The sequence below is a fragment of the Scardinius erythrophthalmus genome, assembly GCF_964197995.2.
Source record: "Scardinius erythrophthalmus genome assembly, chromosome: 10".
Taxonomy (NCBI): Eukaryota; Metazoa; Chordata; class Actinopteri; order Cypriniformes; family Leuciscidae; genus Scardinius; species Scardinius erythrophthalmus.
This window is the reverse complement of record NC_138230.1, coordinates 6395210-6420358: the sequence shown is the minus strand read 5'-3', so window position 1 is coordinate 6420358 and position 25149 is coordinate 6395210. Positions and strand designations below refer to the sequence as shown.

General features: G+C 37.5%; 1 protein-coding gene across 1 annotated transcript in view; it reads right to left on the bottom strand.

Moving 5' to 3' along the window:
* The window catches only part of LOC308696836 (H-2 class I histocompatibility antigen, alpha chain-like), a gene marked incomplete at both ends in the record, with an annotated part of 44723 nt that overhangs the window by 16069 nt on the left and 3505 nt on the right, over nucleotides 1-25149 (bottom strand). Inside the window, 2 exons of the mRNA XM_081375740.1 lie at nucleotides 20499-20765; nucleotides 20841-21077. Of these exons, the coding sequence (XP_081231866.1) occupies nucleotides 20499-20765; nucleotides 20841-21077 (504 nt within the window). The remainder of the gene's footprint in view (nucleotides 1-20498; nucleotides 20766-20840; nucleotides 21078-25149) is intronic.

The window sequence follows — 25149 nt, the reverse complement described above, 5'->3', positions numbered from 1 at the left end:
ATTTTATATATATATATATATATATATATATATATATATATATATATATATATATATATATATATATATATATATATATATATATATATATATATATATATATATATATATATATATATATATAAGTGATCGACCGATGTATCGGTTTACCGATATTTTTACCGATATTTAAGCATTTTCCCATAATCGGGTATCGGTTTTGTAATATCGGATTCGGCGATATACGGCGCCATCTTGTGGCCGTTTTGAGAATTCCGCCATTGCAGCCCGCGTCTGAGGAGATCAGTCAACAACAACTCTGTCCACATGTAAAGTATACGTTCTGCTTGCTTTGCTTTAATTATTCAACTTTATTTAACATAACAGACATGCAGAAATGAGATTTGAGACATAAATGCCTGATATAGTTTATTTATGCAGCTTGGTCCTAAAACATTGAGACGAACTCATGGAGTCACGTAGCGTAATCCGTCATGTCCTGCCCCAATAAAGACGTAACTTTACATGAATTAAATAAAGCAGACATGAATGAGTGCATGTTGAAAATAAAAACGCTGAATTTAATTCTCTATATGTTGTATCTGATCACCATTAGTCTCGAAAAAAAAAGTTCGTTCATATTGCTGAGCACTCACTGGGTCGATGATCAGGAATACTCAAGCAGGGCTACTGCATGAAACTTTTGACAAGATTATCTCGTTTAAACACACTGAATTATAGGCTATTATCATTTACTACATAACCATTATTTCGCTAATACAAATCTAAATAAATACTGCTCTGTGGAAATTAATTATTTATTATCTCCATGCGCGATCGCGGTTGAGTAGCCTAAGTTATAGTTCTGTGTAAATGCATAGATAAACAGCACTTTGTCAGAAAGCATTTCATGATCTAGACCGACAAAAACATTCTTAATATTTATGCAAAAAAAATAAATAAATAAAAAAACATCAGGTAATTTAGATTTTTTTCCCCCCAATATGTTAGAATAATTTTTGTGCTTTATTTTTTTTACCTCATCAAAGCTTTTATTTTTAAACAAAGACACTTAGTAACAGTGCACTTTATTTTTTGGACTCAGACCCCTCTATTTATTTGTGTATAAATCTAAAAAAAAATTTGTGTATGCAAGGAGGGAGTGATTGTTATAAATAAAATGGTTTGTTCAGTTCATTTGTGTTGTAATAATTGTGTCAAAAACAGAAGTATAACAGTAAATAAATATTGGTTCTGCATATCGGTTATCGGGCACATAAACCTGCAAATAATCGGTATCGGTAATAAAAAAATCAATATCGGTCGATCACTAATATATATAGAACATGAGCAGAAATTGCTAAACAAAAGCTTATTTGATGTGGCAGTATATTCTACAGTAAAAACTGTACCCAAATCTAGTCAACAAAATGTTGTCTTTCATATTTCGCCTGACTGTAACGTTGTTTTTATGAAATATTAGGGCATATAAATGTTAATTTGCAGTTTAATACGTAGCTTATTCAAATAGCCTACATTTTATTTCAACATATTTCAGTCGATTTTTACTTATCTCAGTATAACATTATCATTCATTCACACACAGAAACGCGATTCAAATTTAAACTGTCTTTTTGCGAGCTGTGGTAAACAGCGCGCATCTCTGCCGTGCATTCATTCACACACAGAAACGCGATTCACTTGAGAAGGAAAAAAACTTACTACAGTATTCCTCAGCACAGTCGGATCCGTTGCTCCTCGAAATACCCGAACTTCTGAGGTACATTTTCCATTATTATTATAACGAAAGTATTATTCCTCACAGCTCTGCGAGACAGTGTAAACAAGTAATGATCTGATTAAACTTGTGTTTTCTTGAGCTGATATGGGGGTGTTCACAGTTTGCATGGGTTGCCTCAGTCATTTGCGTTTGAATAGCGCGCGCTCCGTGGGCGGGGTCACATTAAAAATAATTAGATGAGATGAGAACGACTGACATCTTGCTCTTTTCTTACAGATTACATGAACTGAGAATATTTGTTTATTATAAAAATAACTTCATTTAAAAGAAGAGAATTCAAGCTTCATGCCTGTGTGCCTGTATGTCTGTTTGACTGAGTATTCGCTGAGTTATTGTTCATTTTCGGACGCGTTTCAGAATGGACTTCACTGACAGAGAGAAAGCAGAACTCACATCATGTTTATTTTTCTTTATTTGGCAAAAAGCACAACACTTTGTTTTTATTGTGAGTATACACAAAAATAATACACACTTAACAGGAGAGATTGATGTATAACAAGCATATTAGATAAAAAATAATATTAGTATTTTGATTCTTTTTTGCACTGATAAGGAAAAAAACGAGCCTATCGCGCCGACCTCAGGGGGTTAACCTGGGTTTAAACATTTTGGATTTCCAAATTCGGGGAACAGACACAGTCTCTATATGATGATAGCTAGGTGAAAGAGGCTCTATGTAATGGGATTTATCTGACCTTGGTGACACGAGGCCACTACCAGACAGTCGGTTAAGCCAGTCTGTCTGCTTCCTGACCTGGTGCCCAATTTGTCATTTTTTATCTCTAAGACTATGAGCCAAATTACTTGAGAGAAGAGCAGCACCATACCAGGAGGGATGAATACCATCTCTTTTCAACAGGTCAGGTTTGCCCCAAAAACTTTTCCAATTGTCTATGAATTCTATATTATTTAGCGGACACCACTTCCACAGCCAGCGATTCAGTGAACACAATCTACTGACTCTCTCATCACTCCTGCGTGGGAAGGGGGCCAGAGCAAATTACAGTGTCAGACATCGTACTTGCGAGTTCACACACCTCTTTAATATTAATTTTGGTGATCTCCGACTGGTGGAGTCGAACATCATTAGTGCCGACGTGAATAATGATCTTAGAGAGTTTACGATTAGCATTAGCCAGCACTTTTAAATTTGCTTTGATGTCAGGCTCTCTGGCATCTGATGCCATCTTTGTCTGTCGTTCGATGAAGTTCACAATGTGTGAGAATTTAGCTCGACCTTGGTTAAACTCCATTATCTCACAAGCTCTTTCTCTTCAACATTCTCTCAAATAGAAAGGTAACTTCATTTTCACAGTTCTCATACTTCTTGGCATGTTAAGCTCTTGCATATAGAAGATATTACCAATGATGTTACAACATGCATGCAAAAACAATGAGCAAGTATGTAATCCTTATGCATCCTCAGTCCTTATTGAGGGCCAGCCTAAAGAACTTCTCAATATATGCAGCAACAACTTTAAATTCTTTACCAATTGCTCCTTCAGAAAATGTTTGGCTAATGATAATCATACTTCTGGATCAAGATGTTGGCAACTCCAAACCAGGTCTTCAGGTTGTCCTCTGGTGACCTGTTCCAAAAAGTACAAGCAGTCCCTTTTATTGCGAGTCTTTTCTTCAACAGTGTATGAGGTTGAGCTTGATGTACCAAAAGAATGCGAGTCCTGTTGTTGGAAAGTACTGCTTTCTAGAATGTTAAATACGACCTTTATGTTTCTCAAATTCAAAGCACAGTCAACAATGAATCATGTGCCTCCTTAGCCTCTACACAACTCATTGAAGATTTCATACATAATTTTGTACCTCAGACTCATATTCTTTGTTATCTTCCATCCACCTTTTAATAGTCTCAATCATTTTGTGTGCTTTGTTCAGCTTTGTTTTTCTCAGCTTTTGTAATGAATCAAGTCTTTCCACCAAAACCTTTGCTGAGAGTTTAATTAACCTTTATTGCCTTTCAGTCTCGGTTTTTAGAGGATTCCTCCGTGGCCAATCGCTGTTCATCCATATGACACACAGTAGGCTACCTTAAAAACCATGCAGTACTACAGTGCCGGCCCGTGGGGTTGTGGGGCCCTAGGCAAGATCCCGAAAATTGGCCCCACTGGAGTATAAAACTGTCATAATTTTATGAAGGAAGAGAAAGCACATGAGACAACAATTAAAAAATTTAAGTTTATAAATATGTATTAAGTTATTCAACATACATATGACATTTTTTTTTAATTAATTGCATAATTAGCATATCAAAGGGGTAAAACGGCCGTTTTGCGTGCTCTTTACAACCTACCCTTCACCTAGGCCTGAGATGGCCCGCCTTAATTTAAACAACTACGATAACTTCATCAGAGGGTCATTTTTTTTTACTAAAAATCTGTACAAAATGCATGGGTAGATAATTCTTAACACGCTGAATGTGGCCCAATTTTTCCATGTCTGTCTGTCTGCGATCATGGGCATTGTTACATTTATTATTATTAAAACTAACAGAAATAAATAACACACTATTTATAGAAGTTAGAAGAACATACCTTTACTTTGAGCTTGCCTTTGTTCCTCAACCATTCTCCTCTCCTTTTTTTCATGCCATTTCTACCACAGCTTAACATCTATTCTTATTTCAATTAACTAAAAATAGCATTGCTGTATGACTACTCTGACGAGACTTCGTGACATTATTACAGACAAGAGGCAATCCAAATATGGATTTGATATTACCATAGAGATTATAATATTTGGCATTTTATTTTTGATAGCACATTTTCTGTCATGCAAAATGCCTATTATAGGCCTAAGCAATTAAGCATTACTAAAGAGTAAGAGCGCCACAAAAAAAGAAATTAAGAATAATAATAATAGCCTATGTCTCTTGTTTCTAAACCGTGAGCATTTTGGAGAGAAGTGTGGTGTGTGTGAATACTGTGATAATTACGGTACTCGAGGTCTCCCACTATATCGCGGGCGGTATTATGCAAAATAGTGTGAGACGCGCTATGTGTATATTTCTTATGTTTTCGTATTTTAGTCATTCTATTGTTGTGTATTTATTATCTTTTTTGGAAATTTGTCATGTATGAAATATACAGAGCTATCCTTTTTATGTATGTTGTGGGTCTGGGTAATATATTAGCTACTCATCGTCTTTGTGAACTGTGTCATGTTTAGTTAGGTCTATGCAATGCTTCTTAACTAAATTTTCTGTGTGGAGGTGCGCACACCCGAGCATCCAGTAAAAATCAGAATTCAAGAAATTAAAATGATATAATGTATAGTTCGAAGGTTGAGGGGGCCCCCCTTTGCAAAGTGACCGACTATATCGCCTAATGGACAGGCCGGCTCGGAGTACAAAGAATAAAGGGTTAACCTTTTGGCAACCAATGCATTGGATTTGCGTGCATTTTTGTGTACACAGAGTCAATCAGGTATCAAATCAAAAATCAGGTACGAATTCAACAAGAACACCAATGTAAATCAAGTATGAATTCAACAAGAACAGCAATGTAAATCCGGTATGAATTCATCAGGAACAGCAAAGAAAACCCAGAACGAATTGAACAAGAACAGCGACGGAAAATCCAGAACGAATTGAACAAGAACAGCGATGTAAATTCAGTATGAATTCAACAAGAACAGCGATGGAAAATCCACAATTTGCCACAAGTTCACAGCACACAAATATGAAGTCCATACCTTGCAAATATTAGCACACAATATTATACACCAACATAGTCCATATTGTTCCTTGAACATCACTCTTGAAGCATGGTTAAGCACCATTTAGCTCAGTCCAACACATTATAATCCAATAAGCACATTATCCCAATAAGCACGGTCAACATGATAAAGCACGCATTAGCACGATCCTGCACGGGTGCATCCCCACAATACACACTTTTTAAATACTATTTTAAAAATTGTTAACTATTTTAAATATAACTCGGTGTAGGCTACGTCAATTTCGAAAGCCTGTGCAATACAATTAAACCTTTACACTACTAGATGATGCTGGTATTATTGTAAAGATAGCCTAAAAAACAAATGATTTCATTATGCTACTTGGCGAGAGTTTAACAAAAACGCCAATAAAACCATGGGTGTTGAACTGCGTCAATAAAAGCAGCAAATAAAGGAACACGCCGACTTTTGGGGACTTTAGTTATTCACCGTATCCCCCAGAGTTAGATAAGTCCATAGATCATCTCCATCTAACTCTGTCTGGTAAGGTCACAACTTCTGTTGCAAACACAAAAAGTTTAGTTTGTAGATAACTAGATACTGCACCATTATCTGTTACGGATCAAAAGAAAAACAAATGAACTCTGTTCTTACCTTGAAGCGCATCACTCAGAAAAGAGAAACAAATAAGCCCAACGATTACTGCGTGTATAAAGGAAATTATTATAAACGAGAGCGTGTGAAACATATTTGCCATTTATATTTTAGACACGCTCTCTGGGTGAGGGCGCAGGTAAAAGCGTGCATCTTCTTCTAGTTGAAAAGACAGACAGGCTGAGAGGAGCATCATCACTGTGTTTCGCCGAAAGACCGCCTGCCAGAATATAAATGCCTTCCGCATGCACGCGCATGGCGTCATTTGATGACGTGGCCAAATGAATTTAATGTTTGTGTTGCTTTTAGGTAACAATTTATTTTAGGTAGTTATTGCATCCTCATGTGGAATGTTAAATGTTTTGAGAACAACTAAATAGTTTTGTATTTTTGAAATTCAATAAAAAAAATGACGAATAAAATAAATAAATAAAAAGTTCTGCACTGTTTGCTCTCTAAAGCTTTGTGTTAGCAGTCTTATCCACCCAAGTTACACCACGACTCTGCAAGAAATTGAGAAAATAAAGTTTAAATGAAATGAATATGCTACTCCACTAAGAGGTACGGTGTACTTTTTTAAATGTAATATTTATTTATCAACACTTTAATACTTTAATGTTTTGTTTTTGTTTTTTAAACTACAGATATAGCTACAGGTAAATAGCAAATAAAATACTATACTTTTTTAAGCAAACATTCTCAAACGTATTAATGGACACAGTAGAAAAATAATGCACGTATACAAATTACAAACTTAAATGAAAATGAATATCAGACAGCACCATGCTCATCTATGAAATGTCATGTTAAAAACTTTGATATTGTCTTGATGGCTTTTTTTTTGTTCGGAAGGATAGGCCTATTGATTGTCTCACAAAAATGTTCACTCATTTAGGCCTACTTTTAAAAAAACAGAATGTGTGTGCGTAAAATATACGATAGCCTACTTATAATACACTATGAAGTACTGTTCATGCTCAAGTGTCTCTGCTTTGAACATAAAATGAACCATTTCCGCTTTCCGCGTTTCCCCTTGTGAAAAGCCTTTATACAATATCCCTTGTGGAAAGCTTTATACAATAGAGCTTTATTTATTCTGGCCGGATCTGAGCAGGATTTCCGGGCCTGGTACATATTGTGAAAGAACAACCAATCAGATCAGAACAATGGAGCAATTATCTCCAGCATTTGGGCTGAACTTAAAGGGATAGTTCACCCATAAATGAAAATTCTGTTATTAATTATTCAACTGTCAGGCATTCCGCTCGAGACTCACATACTAACTGACACTTCACACAAAGTATGGACTTCACATTTGTATGCTGTGAACTTGAAAGAATGAGACACCACAGGAAGCTAATTGGAAACAATGTTTATTGATTGGAGCACAATAAAGACAGACACTGTTTGCATCTTACATCTGTGCTCATGGAGTTTTTACTCGTCAAATACTTTATCTCTTGTTACCAATACCAGTGGCTTAATGCTACACTATGTACGAATTTTGTAATAAAATATTCAAAAATCACTTGCACAGTGATATATATTGTAGCCTACTTACAATATCCCAAAAGTTCCCAAAGATTTTTAATTTCAGAGAAATTCCAATTTTAAATAATGGCTCATCCCTGACTCCCTGTTCACTTGTTGCCTGTCAATGACGTAATATGACGCGTTATCCCTGGTTTCCGCTTGTACTGCCATAGTAACCATGGCGACAGACGTGGACAATTAGCAGTATGCTCACACAGTTGTTGTTTCGTTCAAAGATTATGGATCATGGCAAGCAGACTTTTGAAGGTGGGCGTTCTCAAGATGGCGTCGGTGTAGGTTACGTTTTCTTGGCTCTTTCCTGAATTTTGTGCAAAACTTGATTTTTCTTCCACTTTAAAGACTCCTTTGTTCTCAATGCACTGATATTACGTTTGTTTACGCTCCCCATACATCAAATATGCTGTGTTTTGCGAATTCCTAAATGTTTCCCCGTTTTCCTCAACGACCATTCACGATAGGCTACACGGCACGTGGATCTGAGCTTGCCTGTGTGGCGTCATGATGGAGGGGGACGATATCCCAAAATCTGAAAATGTTAAACGTATGCATAATTATGCCAAAACTGCCCATAATGTGGATTCATTGGATGTGTGTCTTCCCGAGTCTCTAGCGGCAAGCCCTTCACCGAAAATGCGATGTTGCCTCAGATCCTTCAAATGCCGTCTTGCTGGAAGCAATAGAGAGACTGGGTAAGAAGCAGGATGACTTTATGGAGAAACTTCTGAAGATTGAGAAATTGTTTGCATCCAATTCCACCCTCATCTCCGATCTCACAACACAGGTTGACGCTGTTGATAAAAAAATCTGAGAATACAGCTGTTAAATCTGATAAAATGGACTCTCAGCTGTCTTCGCTGGCTGCAGAAAACAAACGCTTATGGGATAAAGTGGATGAGCCGGATGCCTATGGCGATGGAATCTGAGGATTTCAGGTATGCTGGACATAATGGACATTTTTCTTCGGGTGTTACCAGGCTTAGCAGATGTTCTGCAGTCCTCGATTGATGTTGCACACAGGCTTGGCCCTAAACTGGGAAATGCATGCCCTCGCACGATAATTGTATAATTTCTCACCGCGATCTTATCTGGGCTGATGCAAGAAGATCAGAAGTGCTCAAACAGAAGAAGATTAGGATCTCAGAGGACCTGACGCAGAGGACGAAGGAAGCCCGGAACAAGCTGTGGCCTTTGGTGGAGAAAGCCCGAAAGGAGGGTCGCCGTGTTGGCTTCAGGGGTCCACATGCTATCGTAGATGGAAGGAGGATTTCTGTGGACGATATCTGATTTATTTTAGGATGTTGGAGGTGAACGCAAATCCAGGGATGTTCACTGCCGTTTTGGCTGAAGAACTTTTGATTGGTGAAATAATTACTGACATTGGCAAAAAGCTGACAAATATGTAAGAGCATTAAGTTATATGTTAACGTAAGCTAAAGGATGGTATATAACAGATAGCCTAAACCATTATTGAGGGGTATGGATACGTTTCAAGTTTTGCACTTTATTGTATTCAGTATTACATTTCATAACTTTGTTACGATTGTAGTAGTATAATATCTTTATTTTCTTTTTCTTGTTTTGTTATTGTTCATATGACGATTAAACTGTCTCGTTTTTTTCTCTCTCACTGTACGGGGGATTCGTGATTTATCTAAACTCAAAGCTTTATTTTTAATTTTGTACGTCACAGAAAAGGGATGTTTATTTTTTTCAAGAAACACATTCTTGTTTTAAAGATGAAACCTTTTGGCGCAGTCAGTGGGGAAGTAAGGTTTTATTTTGTCATGGTACTAATCACTCGCTGGAGTTTTGATTTTATTTCACCGTAATTTTAGCAGCTCGATTCTGCAGTCCTTTTCTTCTGCAGAGGGTAGATGGATTATTGCTATCATTTTTTCTTTATCTTGGTTAATGTTTATGGTTTTAATAATCATACACAAAATAGCTTATTTTTTCAGGATATGTCTTCTAAAATTGTTGATTTAAAATGTAAATATCCATCTGCTGCAGTTATAGTTGGAGGAGATTTTAATGAAGCATTCACTTCTTTAAGTGAACAGTATTAGAGGACTAACGTAGGGAATAGTGAATGAGGGCTTAGGGGGGCGATTTCGTATTCAGCCTGACAATGCGTATCCTCCTCTTCTTCCTCTTCTTTAGCTCTTTTATGGCGGTTGGTAACCAGCTAAAAGGTGCATTTACCGCCACCAACTTGAAAGGTGTGTGAAGCGTTGACAGAGAGCAAAGTAAAAAAAATACAGTATTATATTCTGTTAAAAAATCCTGTTTCCCTTAGATACCTCAGTAGAGCACTATAAACCCTTGTCTTTGTGCATTACTAAATATTACAGATAAATTATTAATTCCTATGTAACCTAACGATTCTGTAATTTTTTTCTGTAATATTCTGTGTAATGAATCAACACACACTGTTTCTGGCAAGCCATATTGCACACGACTTTCAGAATCTCTTTTCCTATAACAGTGAAACAGTGGTATTATGGGATAGGTGCCCTAATCAAAGCCTGGATATCATGGAATCTTCCTTTCTGCTTACATTTATTTCTCTCAACCATAACTTTATTTTGAATATTATATAGATGTCTACCTTGTGTCTCCTTGTCCCATATGTCTTGGAGGAAATATTAAAAGAACATATATATCTGTGTTTAGTTGCCGAAGTTGATTCGATTAGCCTATACATTTAATATTAATACAATCCTTTGTTACTATTTTGCACTATATTGTATTAAAATCCAAAGTATGCATCATCTTGGAAATAAAGCAGTCAGCGTTATTTGTCTGAATAAGTTATGATGTGTATTTTATGTCCTGCATTTTTTTTTTTTTTGCAAGTTAAAACATTGTAGCTTATACAAAGTAAAAGATCAATTACATATATACACATACAGAAGAGAGAGGGACATACAGAACACCCCCCCCCCCCCAAAAAAAAAGAAAAGAAAAGAAAAGAAAAGAAAAGAAAAGAAAAGAAAAGAAAAGAAAAGAAAAGAAAAGAAAAGAAAAGAAAAGAAGAAGACAACTAATTATATAAATATAGTGATGTATGTAATAGCTGGGGAAATTTCTTTTTGCAAAACCTTTTGTTCTAAATCTGAATTTCAAATCACATTTCAGTGTTTAGTGTTTAGTGTTTATTGTATATGTCCCCGAAGGGCAATTGGTTTTACAGCAAGACAGCATACAAAGGAACAATTTACAATACATTAAAAATCTGTAAAAGTTAAATTACATTTAAAATTAAAAAATTAACAAGAAAATAAGTACACACACAAAGTACATACACAGAACCCAAACAACTACTTCCTTCCACCTAATCCCCCCATACCCGAATTTAACAGAGAGATGGAAGTAGGAATAAATGAATGTTTATACCTGTTACTTCTAACTAATGGAAATCTAAATCGAGATCCTGAGGGTAGAAACTGAAACTCAGAATAGAGAGGATGTGAAGTAACCATTAAAATGGATCGGGCTTTCCTAACTACCTGCCGGTTATATGTGTGTAATTTTACAGTAGTCAATGGAAGCATTAAATCCCTCTGAGGTTTCTCCACAATAATACAACATTTCCTAATTCACCATTTCCATTTGCTTGAAACAACAACAGAGAACAATATTGTTAAACACAAGTCTTAAAAATGTATGCTCTTTAAAGACTGTTAATCGCAGGCACTCGGGGAAAAACACATTTAGTTTCCTTTTTTTTTTAATGTAAGTCATAAAAGCATGCAACATTTACAAACATATATGCATACATAGGCTATATACGCCCAATTATTGTGCTCAGAATCAGATACCACAAAGCAAAGCGAGACTTCACCGTAAAACGAGGGCGTCTTGTCAGTTTCTGTTTCGCTTTTGAATTAGGCTAGCATCCCCATTAGTGAGCATAAAAGCAAATTCGCTTTGCACAATATTTTAAATAAAAATGTGTTTAATTTCTACATTTTTATCATTTGAGTTAACATTTAAAAAAAATTAACAAACTTTTTTTTAAGGGGAGACATGGCAAAAACATCGTTTTTTTTTCACTGGTCAATTTTGAGATTTTGGACTATTTGTCTTCAATAACAATTCTTCTTTCAGACTTGTGGTGAAAAAAAGTCCGAAAAACACATTTAGGTTTTTATTTTACTACACTTTGTCTATTTGCGTCTGTAGATTTCTCCTAAATTCAACAAAAGTTGGCGTTGTAAATCATCCCGCGGCTTCGCGATCGCTGCCTGAACCCTGACATCACACCGCAGGAAAGCTCTCTCTCTCTCTCCTGTCAGATGCTGATGTGGTCATTTCCTTTTCATCAGCAACCATCTGTGAAAGTACAATGGGGCATTAAACTTTTTTTTGTTGTTGTTTACAATGGGGCATTTAACTCTAAAAGCGAAATCTCATTGGCTGATGTCAATTTCTGACAACGTGATTCGTTCAGATGCATCACGTGACGTCCTCTGACATTTCCAGTGTTTTTTTTACTGTTTTTCACTGGGGTTTTGTTCAGTTGAAGGCTATGTTAAATGCTATGTTATATAAGTTTTGATGTGTTTTAGGTGTTGCTAATGAATTTGCTAAGATATTTTGTCTGTAAATAGTTGTTTCCACTAAAAAAGTATGAATTTTGACAATACAAATCTTTTGATAATACCTAATTTGCATATTTAAACATAAATATTCTAAAAACTTGTAATACAAAATATATTTGTCTTAATGTCAGTAATCAACTGGGGAAGTTTTTGTTCCTAACCCACATTTATTAAAGCTTGTATTGTAGCTCTATAAATACTTTACTGGCACAAAACACGAACAACATGGCACTTTCTGCCGTGATTTCAACCTCTGGTATCGCTAGCCTACCTCTGGATATGGATGCATTTTCTTTCCCTTAGGATACTTAGGCTACTATATTTCTTATTTTAAAGTGTAAGTTGCAGGTTAAATTTTTCACGAAGATAATGCAATGTGTTTATTAAACATAAAGATAAGAACCGCCCACCATTGTTTTTTTATACCAAAATGCTGATATAATATGAAAAGTTGGCACTTTTAACAGTGGTTTTAACCGCTCCCACTCCCTTCCACTAGATGGGGCATGACGTCACAAGAGGAACTCACTAGTAGAATTACCGTACGCTAGCAGCTATAGATGCCTTACATAACTTCAGAAAAGTTGGTTGTATGTTTTATTTGATAAAAAAATGATGGATAAAATAACTCCATTGTAAACATACTCGTGTGTGCAGACTTCAAGGGGATCGTGATCCTGCCTGAAATGAGAATAAGCTATTCGCAAAACAAACGGGTTCAGGCACGTCAGATCAGCCGGTCGCAGGTCGAGCTGTTCCACTAAACACAACGCGTTCACCTCACGGCAGCACTTACTCTCTCCACTGCTGATAGCCCACACACACACAGTGATGGGGACATCGATCTCTCTTTTTCTTTTCTGACAATAAACATCGCTAATTAAATCGTGAGAAATTGCTAAAGCGTGGATTGAGGAAGGGTATTACATGACGTTTGAGGCGGCGATGAGACTAGCGATTGCGCCTGACGTGCATCTCTAACGTTACAGCTCTGATTTGGACTGACTTACTGTAAGTAAATAATGTCTTCAGTCGCTGTCCCTCCTTGCTATTCTACACGACGGCAATATTTTGAAAAGACTTGCTTGTTCCGTTATATTATCCGGGTTAAGTTTGCACCTGGTTGCACTAGCTCTAACGTAGCTAACGTTACTCACCGGGACACCTGGCTAACCCTCCACTAATTCTCCTCACACCAAGCATTAATAACTCTTTGAGTGCCATGGCTCCCCTCTCTCACGCCTGACCGGTTAAAAATTGTAGGGCTGTGGTCCATAAAGAATTTGATAGTTTCCCACATCCTCAGTCGTTCTCCAAATAGCCATAATACAGTAGGAATCTAGCGGAGTATGGGTTGCGAGTTCCTCTTGTGACGTCATCACCCAGTAACTGAAAAAACACGCTACCTTTGAAGAAACCCCAATAAATGTTATTTTAACGCATTTTAAGACCAAAATAATTAAATATATACATATAGAGCACTTTAATTTACACATTAATTGGCTGTGGTGGTTAACCTGCAACTTACACTTTAAAGCACTCCGCGTCAATTTAGTTTGAGTAAAATATAGCTATAAATACAGATTGACAGAAGTGCTCACCCTTACGGGAGTCTAAGAACAAGTTCATAAAAGACTGTTATAAAAGATAGTAAAAAAATAAATAAAAATGGTATCAAAAGTAAAACAAAGAAATCTGCTGTTCTTACCATGAAGCGCATCGCTTAGACAAAAGTGAAGATATTCCAAAACATATCGCTGTGTCAATAAAGAAAATGTGTTTAAACGAAACCTTGTAAAACATTTTTGCTATATATTTCAGACGCAAGCACTGAAAGCTTTCCGGGTATGTTGTGATATTTCCGTTCCTTTAGTTTAGACCACATTTAGGCTTCATGATGTGCAGCCTCTAGATGGCGCCAGACTGTCAACGAACAGAAACAGAAACACGAACCTTTTACTGTTACTGTCCATCAGTGTTCTGCTGTCTTTCTAACTGAATTCTGTTTTTCCCTCTGAAGTCAACGTGCCCTTATAGAAATGGAGCGACAGTTTTGTCTTTCTCTAGAGGAGACCCGACCAGGACAGTGAGAAACCGATTCAGAGATTGTTTTATTAGGAAGATCGAGAGGGTCTGACTCTGAATCTCTTACCATTGGAGAAAGCTGAAGATTAGTAGACAGATCACGCGAGGCACCTCTCAGCCTATAGTGCAGTGACGTCAGTGCAAGCAAAGTTTTATACAGTAGCCTATATATATATATATATATATATATATATATATATATATATATTTAACAAACATGTATTCATTACTTCAATGAGCTCATTGCTTCTGCCTTAAATTAATACACTGTTTAAATCAATACATAATTAGCTACTTTAAAGCTACTTTGAAACAATTTGTATTGTGAAAAGCGCTATACAAATAAATGTGAATTGAATTGAAATGTTCCTGCCTTTAAAGACATTTTAATCACATACACCTAGTTTACACCAAACTAAACAAAACCATTCACATTATAATCAACGGATCTTTTGTGGTGAGATCAGGGAATTTATCTAATTTCCTGAAGAACCCCTAGTATCAAAGTAGCTAGGTATTTTGCTGTCAGGTCAGAATATGGTTAAATCCTCACTAGCTTGTTTAATTTATACCAGTAAATCTAGGTGTGTCCCTACAGTCTAGTAAACAATAACAATCACAGGCACATTGATCAAATCCATGCTGAATCTTCCCTGGATCCTTCGTTGTCCTTGGTCTTGCAAGATATACTATAATGCTCTGTCTGTACTTATAGAACTGTCTTTGAAAGCTGAAGTAAAACTTAACAGTGTTTGTCTTTATGAAATAAAAATTTATTTGAAAAAAAGATTAAAAAAATACTGGTTACACAATGATTAATATTTGTAGCAAATCATCAAAAGGTTACAGGTTATAATACTTCAGCTTATCCAACCAATCTCAACAGGGCAGTCCTGTGAGTGGAGAATTACACTTATTTACCTCGTAAGCAGTTCAAGCAATAGATGTAAAAAATAACTTGTTCTCATCCAAGTTTTTCAAGTTAAGATAATACAGAGCAATATAAGCAAAAATAATCTGAGTTAATAAACTGAACTAGAAGAGAGCTGCTTTCTCCCAAGGGATGCACACGACTTCAAAATGCAACCACCAACAATCAAAAAAGCAGTCATATATATATGGAACTGGGCTACATATGCAATTTCTTGGGGGTTTTCCAGAGGAACTAAATAATGTGTCATCAACCTTCTATTGTCTCAGTTAAGGGGGTTTCTGATGTCAACATTGTTTCCCATATATTGGCATTCTTCTGTCCTTTCCGTCCTCTGCGCTTTGGGCCTCTGTGTGTGCGTGTATGTATCTGGAAGTGTATTTGTAGGTTCATAATATCTTTCAAAATTCAAATAATTCCCAACACTATCCACACCGCACGCCAGAATTAAACAGCAGTGTAAACAGATTTGTTCATTATAATGGCAGAGTACTAGCGTACTTTTTTGCAGGTTTAACCATATTTTACAATTTAATCCGTATTTCCACATGCCAAATCGATTGAACAGCATCACACATTGCCCTAATTTTCTTTTCCTTTTCTTTTTATGTGGAGGAATTGGCGCATTTACTTAAAGGAGTCATAATGTAGAAATTTCACTTTTCCACGAGAATCAATGTATGTTATGATTGCATAATGATTATACACTGGCCGGGAAGCCGATATTTAAAAGTGAAGCGTTTGTTTACCTCGGGGTTTGTAAAATAGGCCACGTGCACGCGCACGAAAAAACGAGATTTTGATTTCTTCCCCTTCTTGACGTCAAGACGGGGGAGGATATACCAAATATGGACACCGCAAACCTATGCCGCGGGAAGCCCGCCCCTCTCCCCCTCAGATTCAGTTTAGTTGACTCGAGAAAGATGGAGAAATCGAGTGCGCTGAGATGCTCTGTGGGTGACTGCCACAAACAACATGCAAATGTGTTTTATCTACCAAAAACGGACGAAACTATCAGGGAACAGTGGAGGAAATTCATTTTTAATGACGCTGTCCCAACAACTCTTTCAAGTGGCGTATCGTTAGGTGTGTGTGCTAAACATTTTACACCGGAATCTTTTACAAATTTGGGGCAGTATCAGGCGAACTTGGCCTCGAAGCTCCGTTTGGGAAAAGGTGCCATCCCAACCATCAGGGACTTGCCAGAAATTGAAAAGGTAAGACTGTGTTTTTATTGCTCTACTGTGGTTAACAAATAGCAGCTAACAGCTAATGCGGCTATTGTATGTAACGTTACCTTCGAGGTAAACACGGGGAATGGACTCTACGAATGCTAGCCACATCTTTCGACTTTGTTTTACACTAGCAGCTACAGTAGTGACGGTACAGGAGTCCATGCTCAGTGGCTAAAACTGTTTAAATGCAAGTATGAAAACAATATACCACTAAACATTATTAGCCAAACTCATGCAAAACATGCAGTTTGAAAATAGCTTTCAGTTAGTGGGGCTTCTGTAAGAATGTATATGGCAATGGTGTATTTTTTCTTTTTTCTTTGGTTGTGATTACAATTTCACTAACAATAAGTACCGTCACATTTATTGAGCTATTGCAGTATTTTGTCTATGTTTTTGTACCGCTTGGAAGTAGTAAAATACATTCCTGCAACCAATCAACGCGCCCCTCATTTGCATTATTATAATGACCGTCCACGACAGCCAAAACATCGCATCAGATCTCGCGAGACAATAATGCCTTTAGAAATAAGGGTCTGAGGGGCTCTGTGTTGATTTTTTTTCCACTTTTCTTTTTTAGAAGTGCCTAAAATACTATAATAGAGCATTTGGGTATCCAAGGTAACACAACATTATGACTCCTTTAATGTAGGCCTATACTGATGCGCATATTCATCAGTGATGTAAAAAAAACCTTGCTGCTGTAAATTTACAGGAATTCAAGTTTAACTGTTTAGCTGTTAAAATCAGTCCATAAGTTCTGTTCATCACAGTCCAGTCTGTTAATCCATTGATGAACTCTTGATGAAAACACTGGACTATTGAGGTCTGATGTGATGGATGAGGGTTTGTTGTATCTTCGTTCCACTTTTATCAATATATCTGTTCATCTTACCTAGAAAAAATACAGTAGATTAAATTAAAAACAAATTAAAGTACAAACACATATCAAGCAATTCTCATTTGTTTTGGATCCTACCTTATAATTTGTATCCATCAAATAAAATACAAATAAATTTCAAATAACAAACTTGTCTAATATCAAAATCTGCACTAGCTCATATTTCTACTGTCATACAGTATACTGTATACTCCCAAACATTATACATTTTGAAATCTCTTTAAAACAAGGATATTGAAAAACAAAAAACAGTGTTGCATAAAGTATAATTAAAACTCACCATTTGAGCATTACTTAGGTAGATGCGGTAACCATTCACAGTGAAAACTAGAACTGCAGCAACTGCTGCTGATACTGCTATTAAACGCCATTGAGATTCTGTTTCACAGTCAGCACAATTTCCAACTGCAAAAAACAAACAAAAAAAACGTATAAATGTTTTTTAACTGTTGAACTGAGTGGAGGCACTTTAACTGTAATTGTGTGTGACTAGCAACATCAGTGTCATCATGGTCTCTTTCTACATACTGAGTGACTTTAAGGGCCCTATTTTAACGATCTGAAACGCAAGTGTCAAAGCGCAAAGCGCAAGTAACTTTGTGGGCGGGTCTTGGCGCTGTTGCTATTTTCCCGGCGGGATAAATGACTCTTGCGCCTGGCGCAAATCTAAAAGGGGTTGGTCTGAAGTAGCTTCATTATTCATAGGTGTGGTTTGGGCGTAACGTGAAATAAACCAATCAGAGCATCATCTCACATTCCCTTTAAGAGCAGACGCACTTTTTCCTTGGCGTATTGCTATTAAAACGGCGGATTTGCCAGGCGCGCGCCAGGAGCGGTTCACAGCCGAGGAGAGCAACGCTCTCGTCACGGCCGTAAAAGAGAGAGAAGTGACATTGGGGATGGGAGAAACACACCCAAATTAGCTTCGGCTAAACAGGCATATAATAATGTGGGTAAATGTGTAAGCTAGATGTATGCTTTTATAATAAATTATTATATTTATAATAAATTATCTATCTATCTATCTATCTATCTATCTATCTATCTATCTATCTATCTATCTATCTATCTATCTATCTATCTATCGTTTGTAATAATATGATTTGCAAAAATGAAAACTGCTGCTTCTGTGTAGATTAGAGAATCACAGTGTATGAGCGTTTGTGCACTCTATACATTATGGTCAAGCATGCGCCCTTAAAATAGCATAATGAACAACGCGCAACGCGCCACTGACTTTAGACTAGGTTTTTTCTGGCCAGTGGCGCAATTGTTTTATGGAACAGTAAAATAGCACCAGGGAACGTTTGCGCCAAAACACGCCTCCTTTTTTGCGCTGAACCGCCCAGAGAGCGCAAGTTCATTCCCTAGTTTAGCGACGTGCTTCTGTGGAGGGAAAAGCGCGCTTTGCGCGGGTGCAAAATAGGAATGAAACATGCGTCGGTGTACAAAGTCAATTGCGCTGGGTGCAAGATAGGGCCCTAAGTATTAAAGGTCCCGTTGTATGCCCCTTTTCATAAGATGTAAAATAAGTCTCTGATGTCCCCAGAGTGTGTATGTGAAGTTTGAGCTCAAAATACCCAACAGATCATTTTTTACAGCATGTTTAAATTGACATTTTTTGGGGCTCAGAAAAACGAGCTGTTTCAGTGTGTGCCCTTTAAATGCAAATGAGCTGCTGCTGGACGACCCAGGGGGCGGAGCTTCATGAGCTCACGCTCAGTCTGTCAGGACAAATTCATCTCATGGAATGATGATAATATCAGAAACTCTCAGTAACGGCATTCATTTCGAGTCGGACAATAATGCCTACAGAGTCAGAGTGCTGTATAGAGATGAAACAGGTATGGTTTAGTAGTTTAATTACGGTTATTATAACGTATTGTCATCTGCTTGTATGTATCCATTATTTATTAACAGCCTACAAGTCTGCTGTTTCGGACCAGGTCCGAATGATGATCAAACATGTACTGATGAGTTTAATAAAGTTTATTGTACATCACACAAAAGATGAAGCGTCAGTTTTACTTCAGAAAATCACGGTAAGAGCTGAGTAAACACAGTAGCCTAAGTTATAAGAAGTGCGCAAGTAGCCAGTAGAGTTGAGGGAGCATTCCTGTGGGCGGAGGTTAGTCTAAACACGGTTCTGGTGATGTCACTAATGAAGGAAGTAGAGGGGTGTAGTCCAATCGAGCCGTTTTATGTAGTCAACTTCTGTTAAATAAAATATCTCGCTTGGCATTGAACTTTGAGCTTTATAATTTTACAGATATTATTTATACTCTAACAACAACATTACACACTAACTAAAGTTTGAAACATGGGATCACGTAGAACGGGACCTTTAAGTTTCATCAGTTATTCTTGCAGAAGCAGTGTTACTGTATGAAGGCTGATCTTCACATATTCACTCAAGACAGAATTTATGTTCAATTTTACCCCAGTTTACTGATACTGGTTCTGTCAGACTGCTGTGAATACTGGTTCTGTGCTGTGAGTGACCAGACAGTCATAAGATCCTCTATGATTTCTGTCGATCTTCACACTGGTTCTCGTCGGAAAGGACCCATCAGTGGCGACGTGCAAATCATTGCCGCCCGCACCACATTAGAGTTAATATTCGGCAATTATTTCACAACCTTCAGTATATAGCCTACACAGAAAAATTACCGAGGTCCAGACCTCACATTCACAAAGCAAGTGGCACATAAACCTGAAAAAATAAAATAAAACTGAAAGCGGTGTCCTTAGCCCTGAGGGTTTTTCTAAAGGCATGTATTGATTCGCAACGACAACATGTCCATGGTTTAGAACATACATTTCTCCAACAGATCCCCAGTCTCCTGAACTGCTGACATGATTTCAAGCAACGGGATTCCTCACGGAGAGTGAAGGCTTCACCCCGGGACGGTACGGATGATTTTCAACATTTCTGAATGTGTCCTCAACAGTTTTACATTAACTCATCAGTATTTATTTTTTACTAAATGACAACCTGCTGAACTTACATCACACTCACACACAGAGACAGGTTAATTTAACTGATCTGATCACAACTTACTCTTATTTGTGTGGTTATATGTGGAGATCCAGTCAGTGCAGTTCTTGAGGAAATGTTTGATGAATTGGTTTCGTTCTGTGTGACGATCCCATTCCACTTTGGTTCTTTTGGCTTTGGGGTTTTTATCAATCCACTTCACAGTGTCATAATTAAAGGATATAAGATCTTCTCCATCAAATCTATATTCATCAAAGACAGTCAGATTCACTGATCCATCAGGAAGTTTCTCCAGTTCACAGCCAATTATTCTCTGAAATGTACGGAGCTCTACAATCACAGAACAACATCACTAATTAGACACTTACAATAAATATAATGTCTGATAATAAGCATTAAACTCACCAGGACACTGTGAGTCTGTGCAGTTTGATAGAGTCCTGATCTGATGTAGGAACCAGTCTATAGGGTCAGCTGGTTCCTCAGGTGTATTTGTCCAGTCTTCTTCAGTCAGTATCCAGTCTCGTTCTTCATTACTGAAGTGTTTGATCCGTCTGTCATCATAAACACACACAGCACTGAACTCTGGGAATGAGTCTGATTTGGTCAGGACTGTAAACTTGTAGTGCAGGAAGTGTTTCTCTGAGGAACATATGAAACACAAACAACTCATAAAAACACTTTTTCCGGTCAACGAATACATTACACTAGTGATCAGATGTTTTAAAGTCACCATGTAATCAACAGGGACACAAGGGCAGGGTAACCTGTCACTCACATGAAATCCACCAATAGCAAACCACAACCATCCAATCAATTCCCCACAGACAAAATCAAGCCCCGCCCACATTTGTTCTTGTTTGTGAAGCCATTTCACTCAGATATACATCACAATAGGCAAGAAAAGACTAGCGCAACTTCTGTGTCGAATATAAATATCAAGGTCTGGGACACATTAGGTCTTTTCACACTTGTAACAGTTAACCCAGGGTCATTCTAAACCCCGGGTAAACTGAATCCTGGGTTATCTGTATTCACGTTCATACTATACTCAGGGTTAACAGTTAATCCTGGGTATTCAGCTGACGTTTCACACTGCACATTCCTGAACCCCGGGTTAAAGTCTTTATTTGTATATTGGTGATGTCAGTGTTACTTGACAAACACAGCATGTGACCTGTTTACATAAAGGCTCTAGCCTGTAATATCAAGTTTTTTCAAACTGAACTTTTCGAAATATAAAAGGTAAGAATGAAATTATCTCTTCTTCACTCCAATTGTCGCGTTTTTCTTCGCCGTTGGATATTTTTCCTATCATAAGCAAGTCTAGGTTCAGAAAGTAAAAGTCCTCCTCAGTATTTTGTTCCAGTCACCTGGATTTGCTAATTAGCACAGTTTTTCAGCCAGGAGAAATTTAGTTTGAACTAATCAGTGAATCAGCTGGCTGAGTTCAAGGGTGGATTAAACATATGGCAAGACTTTTACTTTCTGACCCCTGGACTTTACACCTCTGGCAGAAACGATATACTGGCAGTTTATATACACCGCGCTGTTTTTCCGTGACTGCCCAAAGTGCATGAATTGGTTGTCAGTTGCTATATATATAATATTCTAACACTGCATCATTTCACACTGTACAAGTTTGGCACCGCAATTTGTTTAGAGCAGCGATAACCCGGGGTTATGCGCAGTGTGAAAAGCCCTATAGCTAACCAGTGCAAAGGTACAGAAAGATTGTGGAGGGCAATATGAATATGGTAAATTTAGGAAAGATGAATAAAATCAAATGAATAAATGGTACATGTGTGATAAACAACTTATAAAGCAGCTTGAAGGCTTTGTGAAATAAATAGACTAAAGACACTCAGAAGTACAAAATCAAGAAAGTGTCATTGCCTAAAGCTCTAAAGAACAGAAAAAGAAAAGGAGTAAATATTTACCAGCTCAAGTAATTGCATTGATGTTTTTTCTATATTTCTTAAAGTCTTAAAGCATGACGTTCCAAAAATAAGGAGATGGCGGGACTAATTCTCTAACTTTGGAGTTTTGCTCGCCAAACCGTTGTGACTTTCATAGTATTAAAAATATATATGTCCAGCTCCTTTCTTTTGTCATATTCTCGGCTCATCTATTTTCCTGTACATAGTATTCTTTATTAGTATAGTGTTTACTGAGTTTGGTCTTTTACAGGTGCTCTAAGTGATGTTGGGTGACGTCACTTCTTGTTGACGTTTAAAGTATTGTCAAACAAAACAGAGGCTAGCAAGACCCCTCCTCCTCATCCATGCACTAACCCCCCAAACCCCACCCCCAAATCCTTCTTGTCGGTTATTGGCTGGAACAGTTTGTTATGTTTCGTGGTGCGGGTTAGCCCAGTTTGTTTTGTTGCAGTTTGTTTAGCCTGGGCTGTCTGCAGAGACCGCGTTTTTTTACAGTGTGTTCAGAGAACAGGCAGCTAGCGGATAGTGAGGAGATGTTTGCTGTATGTGACAAAAAATGTTTTGGCCTAAAAAACGTGTGACATCGCTTAGAGCACCTTTAACATCACTGTCCTAGTGCATTATTAAGCCACATTAACATTTCATGAACATTTCCACGGGTGTCATGAATCATCGCGTACAAAAGCCCCATTTCATTGGCCAGGCACCAACCAATAAAACGACTCCTTTGCACCCTCCCCCTCCCCCACCTTTCTCTCTCTCAAGCATCTAATATATCGCATTTTACACATTTGTGACTACTTGTCTACAGCTTCAAATTCAGAATACAGGAATATAATATAATCGTATAATCTTTTCCAATCTTGAAGCAGAAGGAGCTTAATGAAATGCTCTGAATTAAATCAATATACAATCTGACTTGTGAAGCACCATCTTCGTTGTTTGGCCAGAGGAGAACTGGCTCCCTGACTGAGCCTGTTTTTGTTTTTTTTATTCTGTCACCTGATGTAGTTTGGGTTCTTGCCACTGTCACCTCTGGCTTGCTTAGTTGGGGACACTTGTTATTCTTAAAATTATTGATCTGACTGTACTGACACTATTGTATGAGAAATTAAGCGTATCGCCTTGTCCAAACTAATCTCGTTCCTTATCTGTGCTTCCCCCTCTCCCTCCTCCCTTCCTTTCCCCCTGATTCAAGTCACTGAAAGTTCACTGAGAATGTCTATATATCACATATGATGTGTCTTGTGAATATATGATTTATTCCCTCTCATGTTTGGTATCATTTTAAATGTTTCAGTGTGATTGGTATTTCACACTTTTCCAAGCATCTTTTCCAAGATGGCAGCTCATCCTTTGTCCTGTTTAGTGTTTGTTTATTTTAACTAGTTTTAATCTGTTTTTTAATGGATTTTAACATCTTCTCAAACTATTTTTTGCCTTAAACAACGTTTGGTGCAACCCAATTGAAAAGTTGTGAGGTAAACCATATGAACAATTTTTAACAGGATAACCATTTCATGTGCTGTGTCAAAACAGTTGTCAAAACTACAATCCATCTGCTGCTGAGTTAAGCGTTTGCCTGGATCTCTGTGTTCATCATTTTTGGTGTAAACCTGTATCACTCTGACTGTACCAGTTACAGCCTGGGTCTACATTAATTACAGCCCGGCCTCCTGCTTCAGCTACAGCCTGGATCTTTGCCAGCTAAAACCTGGTTTTATCTACAGCCTGGCCTCCATTCCATCAGCTACCAGCTGCAGCCTGGGTCTTCACTAGCTATCAACTATAACCCTGGATCCTTACAGCTATACTCCGAATACCCTGCTCTGTTTCTTCAAACTATACCCCGGTTACCCTGCTCTGTGGTGTGCAAATTCTATCATGGCGATAATGATTTTTGCCTTGCTGTTTTTGCTCTGTCTGCCAAAAATCTAAGAGTATGAAGTGCACCGGGAGGTCCCAGTGAGTAACTATAACGTTTCTTTAAATGCACTTTATATGTTATCACGATCAATGATTACTGGCTATGCACAGGATCTAGTCGGCAGTCAGGTGAGCTGGATGTATGACATGATCCTGTTTTCACAACATGGAGACTTGAAACATCTTTTAAGCCTTCTCCTTTTAAATGACTGTTTTATTCCATCAAAAAAACTCTTGGCCCAAAATCACAATGAGTGGGGACTCTAAAGATTGCTCAAAAAATTGCAGAAAGCACTGTATGTTGAAATGTATCATTACACTTATGTTTCTGATGTCAGGAAATGTGCAACCTAACCCAGGTCCTGTGGCAGATATGGTATCACTGCAAACTCCTGCTGATTTTTTAAAGAGGTCAGGTATTGGTTTTGTGCACATAAATGTAAGAAGTCTATTACCAAAAATTGATATGGTCAGAATTTGGGCCAAATCGACAAATGTTGATATAATGGTACTATCTGAGACTTGGCTGGGTAGATCCACTCCTGATAGTTATATTTATATGGAGGGGTATAATTTATTTCGTACTGATCGGTGTGCTAAAGGTGGAGGAGTGGTGATCTATGTAAAAAATAGTTTGCAGGCAACAGTACAACTATCCAAGTCTGTGCCTAGACAATTTGAATTGCTAGTGTTAAAAATTGAGTTATCGCAGAATTGTTTTGACAGTTGCGGGATGCTATAGACCTCCTTCTGCGCCAAAGGAAACATTGTCCTCATTGTCTGACTGTTTGTCATCTATAAAATATACAGAATTGGCTTTAATGGGAGACTTAAATTGGGATTGGCTA